Raw genomic sequence first — 16,485 nt, 5'->3', positions numbered from 1 at the left:
AGTTTAAATTTGCATTCTGAGAAATCCCATAAGAGCTAAACTCATAGGGAATAGGAAATTCAGAATTGATTACCATAGTTCAGAAATACAAAATCAAGTCAACTGGGGTTTTGATTTTATACAGCCAATAGAAAATCCGCAGGAGGTCTGCACATCATCAACTGCCTAAAAATCCCCGAGCAGTCACGAGGTATCAGCCTATATGTCCTAAGTCCTTTGAAATGAGTATTGCAAACTTTTTTGTCTGGAGTGTGGTTATAGATGATTACCCTAATCAACACACTATTCCGCCTTTTCTCTACTTTCTTTTCAAATATTTAATATCACCCAGGTGAGCTTTTTAACCAAAAAAAAGCACCTTTCTAAAGTGGTGTAACTTTGAGTCACAGCCTTCTGAGAGAGTTCCAATTTGGTGAGTCCAGCTGAGAAGATAGTATCTTAGCAATACTCTCAGACAGCTAAGAGAAATTCAGAAGGAGGTAAACCCTTGGGCAAGATCCATGCCTCTAGACTACCATGCCTTAAATGGGTCCTCTGTTGTTCTGAGGCACCACTGCCCACAGAACAGCATCCAAACTTCTTAACAAGGAACATATGGCCACCAAGAATTTGGCTTCTATCTTTCCTTGGCTGGTCTTGTGCATCGCCATCAGCAATTCCTCCAAGTGGTCTCTTTCTAGCATGCCTAATACCACTGAGGCTCCCCTTTACTTTTGACTCTCCTTTCCTGATCTTTAAGAACAGAGCCCAATACCTCAGAAAGGCCCAGAAAATAGTTGATGCAGACCTGTATGATCTGTCTTCCATGTAGGTTTTTCTCTGGCTCTGTTCATTTCCCTTCAGCACGATGCAGACTCAGGAACTAGCTATGCCTCAACTACCTGTCTTACAGAAGGTCAGGCACAGAGCTTGTGAGCATAAAGCTTTGCTTTTCATCCCTGCCACGTGAATCACACAGCAACCTTCTGATCGTGGGGCAAGCGTGGACCCTGCCTGAACAGCAATCTGCCTGCCAATCTGGGTCTCTCACTTCATCTCAGCCTCTAACTTCCTGTTTGAATTATCCCTTGGGGCCTCTTAGGTTCTGGGTCTAAGTCCCTTTGGAGAGGGCTACCGCTGACCAGAGGAGGCACAGCTGATAATACTCTCTTCTCTTCACCTTCTTTCTCCCACCCACTGTGCCTTCCCTTTGCTCTCAGGAACGATCTGAAATCAAATGTTTGCCTGTTGTTGTGCCTGGAGGAGGGAAGGTATGAAATTAATCCTCACCTACTCTTTTTTTCTTTGATCCCAATCTTTGGTGTTGATAGCATGATTCTCACTATGTATCTGAGGAAATTGAGGCTTAGTAATGTTAAGTAGTAGGAGAGTGACTAAGGCAGTAGATGGAACAAAATGTCTTTGGGGCCACACAGATCTGGGTTTTGAGTCTTGGCTTCACTGGCTGACTCTCTTTGGACAAGATACTGGGCCTCTCTGAGACACTGGGTCTTATTTTATAATGTGCCAGCAGTCAGATCCATTTGTAGATGTAGATATTGCCTCAGCACAGTTGACACTGGGTAGAGCAAAAGCATGGTAGATGTGATTATTCAGTGTGTGCTGAAAGGGCCCACTGCTGGCAAAGGGGCAGAGCTGGGATTTGCTCTAAGGCAATGCCTGTCCCACTTGAGGACAAACCTTCTAGCGCCCAGTGAGCCCACCACCCACAGTACTTACTGAATGACCATGAATTTAAGTCACAAGCGCCTAGATCCTTAAGGTTCCTAGATTAGTCAAATTCATAGACAAGGCAATGAAGGGAGTAGGGGACCCAAATCCTGCTGTCCACCAAGAAAAATGTAGCAAAGGACTTCCTTCCTCCCTCCCTCCCTCCCTCCCTCCCTCCCTCCTTCTCTTCCTTTCTTTTTGTGTATATATGCTCATGTGGAGGCCAGAGATCAACGCTGGGTATCTTTCTCAATCTCTCTCCATTTTAGTTTTTGAGCAGGGGTCTCTCACTGAACCTGTAGCTCAATGACCTGGCTAGGCTGGCCAGAAAGCCTCAGCGATTGATCCTTCTCTCTGCCTCCCAATGCTGGGATTTCAAATATGCGCTGCTACACCCAGGTTTTTTTTGTTTTTGTTTTTTACTGTGGGTACTAGGAACTGAACGTAGGTCTTCAAGCTTGTGTGATAACACTTTACCAACGGAGCTATCTCCCCATACCCAGTGATTTCCGCTCTGAAACCCTCCTACACAGAGACTTTTACTAACTAGACAGAGATTTGCCCCAAATCTCTCTCTGTTCGCTCCCCTGGTAGCATTCCTCTGCTTTTCCATCCTTTTCCCACATGAACCCAGTTGAGTAGAGCCCTTAATGTATGCCTTTTCTTTGATTTCCTTTCCAAGGGTTACTCAGGTTTTCTAATTCAGAAGCAAGTGTGAGATCATTCTACAAACAAAAATCCCGTACCTTTAAACAATTGGGGAAGATGGAGAGATTGCACGTACATATAAATATCTTTTGTTTGATCTCTGGCACAGAAGAATGTGAATTGAAATTATCATGTTCAGTCCCCTTTGTGAACTCCTAAGCAAGCTTTGAGATCATTTTAACAAAAAAGAACCCTCTGCCTTTAAAAGACACAGGGAGGTGGAGAGAGGTGAATTCAAGTTACCACATTCTTGTTCCTGAAGTTAAGAACATTTTGATTCTTAGTGGCCAATTACAATTGTAAAATGTAATAAAGATACTGTTCCCTGGTATCAGTTCATGCTGTTATAACAAAAACGAGACTAGAAAGTTGGTAAACAACAGAAATCCTCATAGTTCTGGAGGCTAAATCAAGATGAAGTCTTGTCTATTGGAGGCCTGTTCCTCAGGATACCATCTGTTCTTACAAGGTGGAAAGGAAGGAAGGGCAGAAGGAGGAGAAAGCTGCATCCTCTCCAGGTGAAGAACGAAGCCCTCATGACAATCACTTCCCCAAAGCCCCCCACCTCTTAGTAACGGCACAAAGGGGAGGAAGTTTCAACATGACTTTTGGACAAGCCATAGAACCTGCATAAGGAATTTCAGCGATTAGTGAAGAGGAGAAAGCCTTGGGAAGTTGTAGACTTATTTGGACCTGCCAGGCTTCCAGCATAGGACTGGACGCTTGGGATCAGGTCCTCAGCATATCACCATCCAACACCCCTCTCTACACTAACCCAGTGTGTGGTGAGTAGGAAGGGAGGCCCCAGATGACTGTTGCCTGCACTGTCCCCAAGCCTGTCATCAGCTCTCCTGTCAGTAAGATTCAGGGTGTCTTTACTAAGCTGAAGCAATGGCTTTGAAGCACTGCCGTCACTCAGGGCTCTGACATTCAAGAAGATGTGTCCTGTGGCACAATCCCTCAGTGGGTGAATGCCATAAGTTGGGACTTTAGGAGGACTGTGGAGAAGACTGACGGTACTGTACCTAGTCTGCACTCAGCCCTGTTGGGAGTCCTTGGGGAGCCACAGCAAGCTGGAGAGGAGTAGTGGTAAGCAACTGGATGCCTATGGCAAGGCTCCATCTGGGCCAGGATCCCATCAGTGTGAACTCTTCCTTTCATTTCCTGAGACCGCCACAGCAATCAGCACAGCCAGCATGGTTGTGTCTGTACTTGCCTCCTTTGGAATTACATGTTTGGTACATTAAGTAAAAAACAGCACTTCAGCACCTACAACAGGCCTACCAGCAGCTTCTTCCTACAGTAAGGTACCTACCCTGGCAACCTGCTCAGGGGGCAGGACGCCTTCAGACATTTCTTGAGAACCTCAAGTGTGCCAGATGTGGAAATGCTCAAGACAGGCATGCTAATTGTCAGATGGTGGGGTCAGGCAGGCATGGGTTGAAGCATTCCAACAGTGACATCACTCCAAATCATAAGGATAGGACTGGGGTGAGGGGGGAGATGGGGGAATTCCGCATGTGTGGGGAAGGAGAACTGACCAGGCTGTGAGGAATGCATCTGAATGAATGGAACATCATTGTAAAGCCTGAGTGTGTCTTAGAAATCCCATGGGCCTGAAGCAGAGAGTACAGGGAAGGGACTAAACCTTCCAGGCCAGAAAGGTAGGAGAGACCACATAGAGTTTTATGGACATGCAGGGCATGGGGTTAGTATCCTAAAGGCATTGAGAAGTTGCTGAAGGGCTGAGTCAGGCCACATTGATAGATTCTCTCTCTCTCTCTCTCCCTCTCTCTCTCTCTCTCTCTCTCTCTCTCCCTTTCTTTTTGAGACAGGGTCTCCCTGTAGCCCCAACTGGTCTGGACTTACTATGAAGACCAGACTGGCTTTGATCTCACAGAGATCTTCCTGCCTCTGCCTCCTGAGTACTGGGATTAAAGGCATATGCCACCACACTGATAGTTCTTAAAGACTGCCCTACGTGCTCATTGGAGAGTGGAACCCACAGGCCACCATTCCTTCTCTTCTTAGCTTGGCCTCCCTCTGTCCCCTTGGGTGGGTCACCACATGTCTACAGCACCCCAGCTTGCTGAGTTCTCTTGGAGCCCTTTCCACCTCAGACCAGGCAATCACCATCCTGTTTGAAGCAGATTGACCAAGGTCATACTTGCCCTGAGAGCTGTGGAGAGCAGCACTAAGCCCAGCAGGGGCTTTCTGGAGTTACATTTAATCTGCCATGGGTAACCCAGATGGGTGAGCACCTGGCATGCGGATGATTTCACAGGCCCAAGGAAGAGGAAGTATACCAAGATAGTGGATTAAATCACTTATCCTCTTACTGGGTGCTCTTCAGTGTGACTTAATTCTGAAAGAAAATTACTTGGATTCTAAAGATCTGTTCCACCCTGGAGAAGTAAGATATTTGAGTTGGGGTTATCTTTAAAGCAACAAACAAGAAGCCTTTCATTTATTTTGATGACACCTTGTACCTATCTAACCCTGAGAAGAGAGACTGTGATTCATTTACCCTAGAATATTTTTGTTGCTGTTATTTGGAGGGTTTGTTGTTGTTGTTTGTTTGTTTGTTTTCAGGTCATGTGACTAAACATAAATGACTATGAAGCTAACTTTCAGAGTTTACAGATACATCCTGGAAGCCTAGCCCTAGCACCAACTACTGGACCCCAGGCAAGGAAATTCACCTCAGTCACACCCTCAGCTTCCTCTTACGAGAAAGAGAAGGGATGTGGAGAAACCAAACAGGGTGTTAGAAAGGTAGAGGTGGAAAGTGAATTTCAACAGCATTAGCTAGAGCATTTCAGGACTCTTCCTGTCTTTGAGTCCTTGGCTCTGAATATGAAGCTGGTATAAACCCACAGGTGTGAGTTTCATTTTATTTCTTTTATTGATCTTCATACTAGAAATGCACAGTCTTTCCTTTCAAACACTGTCCAAGAATCCCCTGCATCATAAGAACTGGCTGTGCCTAACTTCGATCATAAAAGTACCCCATATCTGTTATCCGAAAAGCTGCATTTGTTCCATCCACATGTATCTTGGAGTACTTGAACCAGTGCCACCTTCTGATTGCCCCAGAGAGCTTGAGAGCTCATCCCTTGATTTTAGAAGGGCTGATCTTTTGAGGCTAGGCCAATGTAAAAATGTGTTAATTCTTTTTGGATTTTTTTTTTTTTTTTGGTCTTCTTGAGATAGTGTCTCCCTATAACCCCAGCTGACCTGGCACTCACTATGTAGACCAGGCTGACCTCAATCTCACAGAGATCTGCTTGCCTCTGCTTCCCAAGTGCTGGGACTAAAGGCATGCACTACCTGATGCCTGGCAGCAATGTATTAATTCTTATATTTTCTTTATGCCCTGTGTATCTTACTTGATTGCTATTCTGAAAACTTAAAAAAAATATTTATTTTTATATTATGTGTATGGTTGTTATTCTGAAAACTTAAAAAAATTATTTATTTTTATATTATGTATATGAGTGTTATGCCTGCATGTATGTAAGTACACCTGTGTCATGCAGTGCCGGAGGAGGACAGAAGAGGGTGTTGGATCCCCTGGAATTGGAATTATGGGCAATTGTTAGCTGCCATACGGGTGCTGGGATTCCAATCCCAGTCTTTTGCAAGAGCAGCCAGTGCTCTTAATTTCTGAGCCATCTCTCCAGCCCCCTAAAATATTTTATTTATTATTTTTATTTTATGTGTATGAGTGTATTGCCTGCATGTGTGTAAGTGCACCTGTGTTGTAGAATGCCCATGGGAGTCAGATCTCCCCTGAAACTGGAGTTATGGATGGTCACTAGCCACCATGTGGGCACTGGGAACCGAACCTTGGTCCTCTGCAAGAGCAGCCAGTGCTCTTAACCCCAGAACTATCTCTCCAGCTCCTTGAAAACATATTTAATTAAATGTGATAACTAAGAAATTAGCCAAATATTCTGACTGGGTCTAAAGCTGTTACTGAGAAAATACATAAAATGCTATAGCTCTAGTTTTAAAGATTTTATTTATTTTTATTTTATGTGTATAAGTGTTTTGCCTGCAAGTATGTAAGTTTACCCATGTCGTGCAATGATCACAGAGGCTAGAATAGGGCATCAGATCCCCCTGGATCCCATGTGGGTACTGGGAACTGACCATGGTCTTCTGGGGCAGCACTAAGTGCTCTTAACCACTGAGCCATCTTTCCATCCCCAATATAGCTCTGGTTTTTTCAAAGATCATTTTTTATTTCATAACTGAAAAAATGTAGAAATGTTACAAAGACACTTTTAAACAGCTCTATGATTCTGGTTCCCTGTCTATCATCCAAAAAATATTATCAATTTGTTGGATATCCTCCAAGTCCATTTTCTGTGAACTAGAAAAAGAAACCAATAAGGACATAGTACACAGTGTAGGTTACAGCAGTCATTCTTACATAAGTACACTCTGCTTGCTTTTCTACTCATTACTATGTGTGGACTTTCTAGCTCTGTCAGTTTACTTCATACTTTTAAGTTGTTGTATAGAATTCCATAGAATAGGTAAAACAAAATGAATTCACCTAGTCATTATCTACATGATGGCCATGTTGATTATATTTTTACTACTATAGCATAAAGAACATCTTTAGTAGGCCTCTTTTGTAACGTGAGGTTTTTTAAAGTAGATGCTGAAGGCTGAAATTGCTAAGTCACAATGCTGTGCACATTTTAAGCTTGAATATATTCTGTTAATTGCACTATAAATCACTGTATTTGCATACCCACTAGGAGTACATTAGAAAACACACACCCTCTCAACATACAATATTGTCAGACTTCCTAACTTTTGCCATTCTGATTGAATTTTTGTGACTATGTTTGGTAATTGTTAAGTGATCCATAAATTCCCCATTAAATTACAAAACCACTAAGGGCTCGGGCAGATGTTTCATATTCCCCCAATGACAGTACAGGCTGAGATACATTTAAGGCATGATACAAGATTTTAAAATGGGTGTACTTTAACTGGTGAGGGCATGGAGGAAGGAAAATAATGCCTAGCTAGTATAAAAAACAACAGAGGGAATTGTATTGGTCCAAAAACCTACTGAAAAATTCCATATACAATGTCTCTACATGAGTTTATATGTATATAGCTGAAGGCTACATAATAAGAAACAATGTCAGACAGGAGTAACCTCCCTTTGAGTTATTGACCAGGGTGGTCCAAGAAACTCCCAAAATTACACAGTCTATTGCCACAGCCCTTGATTGCCTCCCAGAACTTGAAGGTAAGATCCTATTGCTAAAGACAGAACATACTTCAGACATAGGATTTGGAGCAATAGAGCTGGAACTGATCTGGAAGCCACCTCCCCTGAAGACTAGCTCTCATAGTTTTGGAGAGCAACATACAAACTGCAAAGGGAGAACATCAATGGATGGTCCAACCCTGGCTTTAAGGCCTGATAACCATAACAATGACCTGCACAGCAAACTATATTGGGGGCAGTAGTGGCACTTTTATCTTAAGGGTAATCAACAGCTACCTAATTGGACTTAAAGTCCACTCAATGGGAGGAAACTCATGTGTCGTTCTGTAAACATAGCCAAATACACATGGTTGGAAAGGTGATAGATCTTTGAGAAAACCCCAAAGCTGTCACATCCCTAGACAAATATAATTTATTACTATGTACAAAATATGGATCCTTATATTTACAGACAAATATTCCAGTCATCACTCATCAAAGAAGCTTCTTTTGCAACAGATGGAGATTATTACAGAGTTCCACAACTGGTCACACACAGAGATTGTCTGTGAACTGCCCAACCCTAAGTGATACATCTGCAATGCAACCTCTACACCTAATAAGGTTCATGGAACAGAGTGGAACAAGGGGTAGAGAACACTAATGCATCTCTCAACTCTTATTGATGAAACTCCCTCATGTGACAGAGGGCCATGAACACAAAAGGACACAAATGGCCAAAGCATAGAGAATAAGAGTCTACAGAGTGTGGGTCCTTGGACAGGACTCCTATATTAAACTCCACCCACCCAGGGCTCAGGGACTATTGTGGAAGAGGGGGTGGAAAGACTGTAAGAGCCAGGGAGGCAGTATATGATCATAGGGATATAGAGTCCTACAGGGTCCTGGGACCTTGCTCATATGAACCTACAGCAATGGTGTCAACATGCACAAGACCCATGCAAACTCAAGCAGACAAAAACCCAGCATAGAACTGTGGAAATGGGCAGTAGGCCCCAATCTTAGCCAAAGAACTGTTAGGCAGCTGAATACCGCTGGGTGAGGAAGAGCTGATCTTAAAGGTAGAGACTCTAGATAGGTTGACTAGACCTCACTGGATGAACTTGCACTGAGGGACTTCTGAGGACACTAACTTGATATGATGGGTCTTAGCAAAAATGACAGAATATATGAAATCCAGTGGGCTATGGGAGGGTACCAGTTGGGAAGGGGGTATAAAGATGATTAAGATATTCTGTATGAAGCACACAACAATTTAACGAAAAATTTACCAAAAAAAAAAAATTCAAGTCTTAAAGCAATTCAACTGACCAAATCCTCCTAAGTTTGATTTACCCAAATATATTTTTAGATCTAATTAAGATATATCATCTAATTTCGAATATCTACCTCACTGGACAATTTACTGGCAACTACATCCATGCAATGTGGAAAGAGCTTGACAAGAATACTGCTATACTACTCTCAGAAAATGTCAAGAAGTAAAACACAGTCAGGAAATCAGCTACCACTTCCTTAAAGGGCCAAGCATTCCTAAAACAAATGAACCAAGGGACAAAAGAAAACAAAGTGTCTTAATGTAGCTAGTTTGCTATAACAAAATACCAAATACCTTACACTGGGTAATTTATAAAGAACAGGTAAGAACTTATTGCTCAAAATTCTGGAGGGTAAAGCCCAGGATCAAGGCACCAGCATGTTCATTAGCTAGTGAAGGCTTGCTCTCTGCTTCAAAGGTGTCTCTTGGTAGTTCCTTGCATGGCCATGAGGGTAGAGCCCCCATGATAATCACTTCCTAAATTAGGCCCCATCTCTTAATACTATTACACTGGAAATTAGCTTTCAACACACAATTTGTGGGGGATACCAACATTCAGACTATGAAAGAATCTAAAACTGCATTCAAAGACTCAGGGAAGAGTAGGCCATGATGCCTCACACAGTCCCAGACACCTTTGAGTCAATCTAAGGGAGTCACCTCCAGGGCATTTAAAAATTCTTTACTGATTAGATCTGTCCTTTATGGGAATAGGTCAGGCCACAAGCAGGACTACTTTCCTGGTTGTGTAAAGAAGAGGGTTAAAATTAAGAGATCAAAGTAAGCCTCCTCATCCAAGCAGAAACAGATGGCTGGGATCAACTCTTCTTGAGTAAACCAGGCACCAGAGGGATAGTGAGATCCTGAGGACCACTCCTCACATCCAATTCCTGGGGCTTTCTGCCCAGGCACTTGCTAGTCACCCTAGGAAAGCATTCCTGGTAAGGATGCTGCTTGGTGGGTTCTTGGGATTATATAGTGCAATAATCCTCGGGGGCGGGGTGGTGGCAGGGGGAGCACTAGGGCCTAAGAAAACAAGATCCAAAGTGAACTTCATGCAAGAGGAAAAACAAAAGACGTGTGGATACAGGATTTATTGCCTTTTAAGGGCCTCACCCTTCCTTGCTCAGAGACCGTTATGCCAACATACCTTCAGATCATTCCTTTCCTTCTCCCTCCAGCAAGAACTCAACCTTTGTTACCTACTTCCCTGGATCTTTTCTGGTATGGAGCTGAGGGAACCAGGTAGAGACCCAGGGAGGCAGGAAGAAAGTAAAGGAGGATGGGGAAAGGAAAGGAGTTATCTGAGAGACTGCAACACTCGTAAACCATATAGTCTCAGATGTAACTGGCACCAACACAGGGCTTGGCACACAGAAGGCTCCAAGTGAATATTTTTTAAATCATTGGCTGGCTGAAAGACAAATTAGAAAAGAAGAAACAGGTCACTGAAGCTGAGGAAGAAGCAAAGGATGGATGAAGTGGAATAGAAATGTTGATGGAGAAGAGTAGAAAAACAGACCAGCATCATTGCTTAAACTCATCTGCTAAAAACTGTGCTCTGTGTGTGTGTGTGTGTGTGTGTGTGTGTATGTGCTTACAATGAAAACAGATTGTGTGTTAGATGACTAAGTGGTCAAGAACACTGGCTGCTCTTGCAGAGGATCTGGATTTGGTTCCCAGCACTCATATGGCAGCCAACAACAGCCTGTAACTCGAGTTCCAGGGGATCCAATGCCCTCTTCTGACCTCCACAGGCATTGCACACACAGTTGCACTTACGTACATGCAGATAAAACACTCATACACATAAAAATAAATCTTTAAAAAATTTAAAGAAAAATTGGGAATATAGTAGGCAAAATATCAACTACCAGTTTTCCTTAGTTGGTACATTTGTAGGCAATTTTCACTTTCTTATCACTATAATCCAGTTTTCTACATGAAACACCTATTTTTAACATTTTACTTATTATTTTTATTTTATGTGTCTAAGTTTATTGCCTCCATATGTGTAATTGCACCCACGTCATACAATCCCATGGAGGTCAGAAGAGGGTGCCAGATCCCCTGGAACTGGAGTTAAGGACTCCTAGCCTCCAGAACTGACAACATAAACCTTTTGCAGTATTTTGTTAGGGCATTCCTAGCAAACTAGGACACAAAGTATACATTTTAAGCATTTAAGAGAAAGTTTTAAGGGAAGGGAAAAAAGAAAGGAAAGAGGACCAAGAGGTGTTTGGGGCAATCTGGGAGGAGAACAGGGTGTTGCTGTGGTCACTGTAATAGAGAACATCTTAGAAACAGCAAGCTAGCATCGTATAGGAGTTGAATTTGTATTATAGCTTAGGTTGGGACTAGCTCATAGTAATTACTACAAAGACCTGGCAAATACAGGCCTCAAAGAATCTGTTTTGTAAAGATCTTGGAGCAGAGGCAAAGCTTCCATTATGGACATCACTAGTAGGGGATCAAAGAGAGAGGGAAGTAGGCACAGAGAAGACAGACAGGTTCCAGGGAGAGCACAGGAAAAAGCAAAGCGAGCCTTCTCTTCCCCTTTTGGCTGCCATTCAGTTCCTAACTCCACCACAGACAGCTGCCTCTGCCCATTGTCCTCAGTTCTAGCCATTGCTTTCTGAGGTGTCCCTTTGTCTGCTGCCGAGTACTCTTGGGGAGCTGTCTCCTCACCAACCCCAACGGCTAGTATGATATGACAGGCTGGTGATTATCTCAGGGAACAGAGGTCTCCAGACACTCCTGGTCAGGGTTGTGGGCTTAGGGGGGGTCCACTGCTAGCACTGCAGGTCTGACTTTCTTCCCGACTGTTGCTGTTGAAGTCTAGATGTGCTTCTTTCTTTTCTTTAGTCAATAAAACATTCTGAAATGTGTTGTTCACCATTTTTAGAAAATAATAGCTTTGTTGAGCTATAATTCACATACCATACAATTGCCCCTTTTAAGGCAAGGCATGCAATTAAATGATTTCAGTTCTCATGGTGTACAGCCATCTACACTACTAATTCTAGAGCATTTTTATTGCCTCAGGGGAATTCATACCTACTAACAGTCAGTCTTCATTCCCTCCAATACCCCCCACTCCTGGAAACAACTAATCTACTTTTCTATCTTTAGAGTTGCCTATTTCCAAATACTTCATAAGATGGAATCCTATAGTATGTGGCCTTCTGCAATTAGCTTTTCCCTTAGCATAATGTTTTGAAATTTCATATACTTCATTATTTTTATTGCCTAATAATATTAACCTATTCACCAGCTGGGGGATATTTGGGTTTTTCTACTTTTTACTATTATGAGAAGTGCTGCCATGAACATTGTGTCAGTTGCTTTTCTTGTTGCTGAGACAACATGCCTGACAAAAGCAAGAGGAAGGAAGGGTTTATTTAGACTTTTGGTTCCGGGTACAGTTCATCATGGCAGGGAAGGCACACAAGGAGTGCAAGGCGATTGGTTACATTGGTCACTTCCTGCAGTCAGGAAGCACAGAGTGAGGAATGCTTGTGCTTAGCTTGCCATTCCCTTTTTATTCAGTCCAGGAATGGTGGAACCCACATTTAGAATGGGTCTTCCCACTTCAATTAACCTAATCTAGATAATTCCTCACAGACATACCAAGAGATTTGTTTCCATGGTGATTCTAAATCCCATCAAGTTGACAATCTAGATAAACCATCACAAACATTCATGTACTAGTTTTTGTGTGGATGTTTTTGTTTCTCTTAGGTGTGTACTTAGATATGACATTGCTGGGCCACAATAACTCTGTGTCTAACCTTTTGAAAATCTGATGGATAGAAAGCAGTTGCTATACTTCACATCCCCAGGAGCAATGTAGAAGGCTTCCAAATCCTCCACATCTTCATCAACACTTATTCTCTTTCTTTTTCAATCATAGTCATCTTGGTGCAAAGTGGCAACTTCTCATGGTTTCTGATATTCATTTTCAGGTAGTGAATGATGGTGAGATCTCTTCCTGTGTTTATTGACCATTTACATACACATCTTCTTTGTCTAAGTGTCTGTTCAGAGCCTTCACACATGCTTTAATTAGGTTATTTATCTTTTTATTATTGAATTGCAAGAGTTCTTTGAGAGTAGCAGTCCCTTACTAAGCATATCATTTTTAAAAGTTCTCTCCCATTCTGTAGATTATCCTGTCATTTTCTTTATGGCATTCTTCGAAGTACAAATTTTGATGGGGTCCAGTTATGGATTTTGTTGTTGTTGTTTTTTGTACTTAGGGGTCATTTTTAAGAAACTATTGCCTATCCTAACATCACAAAGATTTGCCACTTATGATTAAAAGGTATTTTATAGTTTTAGCTTTTAAATTTAGATCTTTGATTCCTTTTTTATTTTTATTTTACATGTATGCATGTATTGCCTGCATCTAGGTAAGTGTACCTGTGTCTTGCAATGCCAGTGGAGAACAGAAGAGACTGTTGGATCCCCTGGAACTGGAGTTACGGACAGTTGTTAGCTGCCATGTGGGTGCTGGGATTAGAATCCGGATCTTCTGCAAGAACAACCAGTGTTCTTAACCACTGAGCCATCTCTCCAGCCCCCTTTGATTCCCTTTTAAATTTTTTATTGTAATTTTATGTGTGTGACTATTTTCCCTGCATGTGTATAAGGACACCACATTCATGTAATGCCTGTGAAGGACAGAAGTGTGCTTTGGATCCCAGAACTGGAGTTATGAAGGTTTTAGCTGCCTGTGGGCGCCAGGAACTGAACCTGAGTCTTCTGTAAGAATAGCCAATGCTCTTAAATGCTGAGCCATCTCTTCTGTCCTTCTTCAATTGCTTTTGATTTATCTTTTGTGTAGGGTGTGAGGAAGGGGATCCACTTCATTTTTGTGCATATAGATCTCTAGTGTTTTTGTTAAGAAATTACTTTTCCCCATTGAATTATTTTAGCATCCTTGTACGAAATCAATTGATCATGAATGTAAGGGTTAATCAACATTTTGTAAGGATATCTTATAATAGCTATGCAAAAGGTTACATATCATATTATACACAGTATGTAGTCAATCATTCATCTGATTAAAGAAATAGAAGACATTTTCTTATTCTAGTTCATTTTGAAAATGAGAATTCAAACTGTGTAAGTGGTTGAGTAGTCATAATTTAATTTATACTTCAGTTGAGACAAAATTATCATTGGCCATGTGTTCTGGATTTCATCCCAGACAGGGCTTGATGAGCTAGAGTTCCATCTGATGTGACATTAGAGATTCTTCCCAAATATATTATCACTGTCTTACTCTCTCATTTCCTGTCATTGAGGGGACTATCATGCAGTCATTTTCTTATGACTTTGGACAGACTCTCTGATCACCTTCACCAGGAACAGCCAGGTGCTGGGGTTAAGGAGCAAACCTGTTCTCCATGTGGTTCCAAGCTACTGCTTAAAAGTTCTATATTCTGCCCTCCTGCTCAGCTTCATTCCTGAAATAGTAAGATGTTTTGGCAAGAAGTCACTGGTTGCATTGGTCAAGCACTGGCACAGCTGTTTGCCATTTTTTGGCAGTCGGTGATTTGGCTTGTCTCTTGGATGGGATGAAAATTTTGTGGAAGGTGTCAAAAAGACACACTCCAAGGGCATACAAATTTTAAGGGGCACACGAATTTAATCTCTTAATTTGTTATACTAGTCTAGAAGTCACTGTGGAAAAAATATAGATGAGTTATTTTGTATATAACCCTCAAAATAGCATGAGTATTAATCTGTCAGACATAGATAAATGGGTCTGTTTCTAGCTATATATGTATTCATAATATAATGAGCCTTTGGAGTCTTTAAAACTCTCTGCCTCAGAATCTAGGGGGACTTTCAGAAATCTATGTTCCTGAGCCCCTACTGAATCAGAAACTCTGGGGAAATGGATATTGGGATCTGCATTTTAAGAAACCCCGATGGGTCTCATGTTACACTAAAATTGAGAACTGCCTACTTAGGAGTTTTCCTAAGAGGAAATCTTGTTTATATCACAAGCTTTAGAAACACATGGGTTTAGAGTTAAACTTCAACTTCTCTTACAAAATAAGGATAATTCTCCCACCTCCAGGCTTGAGTGGGGAGACAGTGATAAATAACAGACATGCAGATAGAGCCCAGCATCTAGCACAATACAGGGGTCTCTTCATTTATGAAGTGGGAACCATGATTCCTAGTTCACAGGGCTACTGTAAGGATTAAGCAGGACAACATTCATAGAATCAGTGTCTGGCACAGTGTCCTTATTTGTGGCCCAACACCAGCTGTCTTTTCTCTTCCTCATGCCCCTCTCATTAGCCATGTTAGTTACATTCTTGTCTTATGAGTCACACAATCAGCTAAGTGCTTAACCACTGGTCTACTGAGCCCGATACATAAAGTGAAGCTCTGATGACAAGCTTTAGAAACAATGCCAGCCCAGGGAGCACCATCAAACAGTGACCAGATGTAATCTGCTCAGTGTGATCAAGCGGTCACCCCAGGAGGTCAGCAACCAACTCACTGTTTTTGCTGTATGGATTTAATTTAACTTATATTCTCTAGTTTGAAAAAATATCAAATCTTAGAAAATGTGTAAATACAGAAATGCATGAAGAAAATAACTTTTTTTTTTTCACCATCCAGGGACATACCTATATGGAAAACTAGAATATGCTACTTTGGCATAAGGATGGTTTGGGACTGAAGGTAATGTCACTTGGGGGTCTCTTCTTGGGGTCTGTTCATTTGCCAAGTAAAGAATTATAGGGCTGGAAAGATGGCTCAGAGTTGTTAAGAACACTGGCTGCTCTTGCAGAGGACCCAGGATCCATTCCCAACACCCACATGGCAGCTAACAAAAGTTGGTAATTCCAGTTCCAGGGCATCCGATGCCCTCTTCTGACCTCCTCGGGCATTGCATGACACAGGTGCACTTACAAACATGCAGGTGGATATACTCATACACATAAAATAAAAATAATGAATAAAAATTTTTAAAAAAGAATTACAAGACCAGAAGTTTATAGTCACGACACAATGTTTATTAAAGCAAAAGTAACACTCCACATAGATCACAAAGAGAAAGACTCCCCTCAAGGCGAGGCGGTCCAGAGCTGGAACACTGTGTACTGCCCTAGAAAGTCTAGGCTTTTATAGTTTATAAGGTAGGACATGGGACATGGTTCAGCTCCTCTTTCCCCCTTTGGATTGGACAGGGCAGGCAGGACGCATGCTTCTGGTTGGTCCACTCATAGGAAAGCAGGAACCTGACTGGGTAAAGCAAAGGTCAAATTTTGAAATTCCTGCTAGACGGAGCCTACCACAAGGGCCAACTTGGGACAAGAACCTGGAGGTAGGCCATCTTGGATGAAAGTAAAAGTAATTGGAATTTACCTGGAAATAGTCTGGGGCCTCCTTCCCTGATTATCAGCTTAATTTAAAATAATCTATCTTCTATTCTCCTTCAAAGGTAATTGAGAAGAAGCAGATT

At 42.0% G+C, this 16,485-nt stretch overlaps 1 protein-coding gene across 2 annotated transcripts in view; it reads left to right on the top strand.

Annotated features, from left to right (window-relative positions):
- Positions 1-16,485, top strand: part of Baalc (BAALC binder of MAP3K1 and KLF4) — an 85,329-nt gene that overhangs the window by 49,504 nt on the left and 19,340 nt on the right. The window contains exon 2 of one of the 2 annotated variants that reach the window (XM_008851550.3): positions 15,639-15,701. The exons of the other annotated variant lie outside the window; for it this stretch is intronic. Coding sequence (XP_008849772.1) covers positions 15,639-15,682 — 44 coding nt within the window. The 3' untranslated portion in view covers positions 15,683-15,701. The remainder of the gene's footprint in view (positions 1-15,638; positions 15,702-16,485) is intronic. 2 annotated transcript variants of the gene reach the window in all.

This window comes from Nannospalax galili, unplaced genomic scaffold (assembly GCF_000622305.1).
Source record: "Nannospalax galili isolate Female #2095 unplaced genomic scaffold, S.galili_v1.0 scaffold284, whole genome shotgun sequence".
Lineage (NCBI taxonomy): Eukaryota > Metazoa > Chordata > Mammalia > Rodentia > Spalacidae > Nannospalax > Nannospalax galili.
Note: the sequence above shows the minus strand (reverse complement) of the source record. Positions and strands in the feature narration are given on the sequence as shown.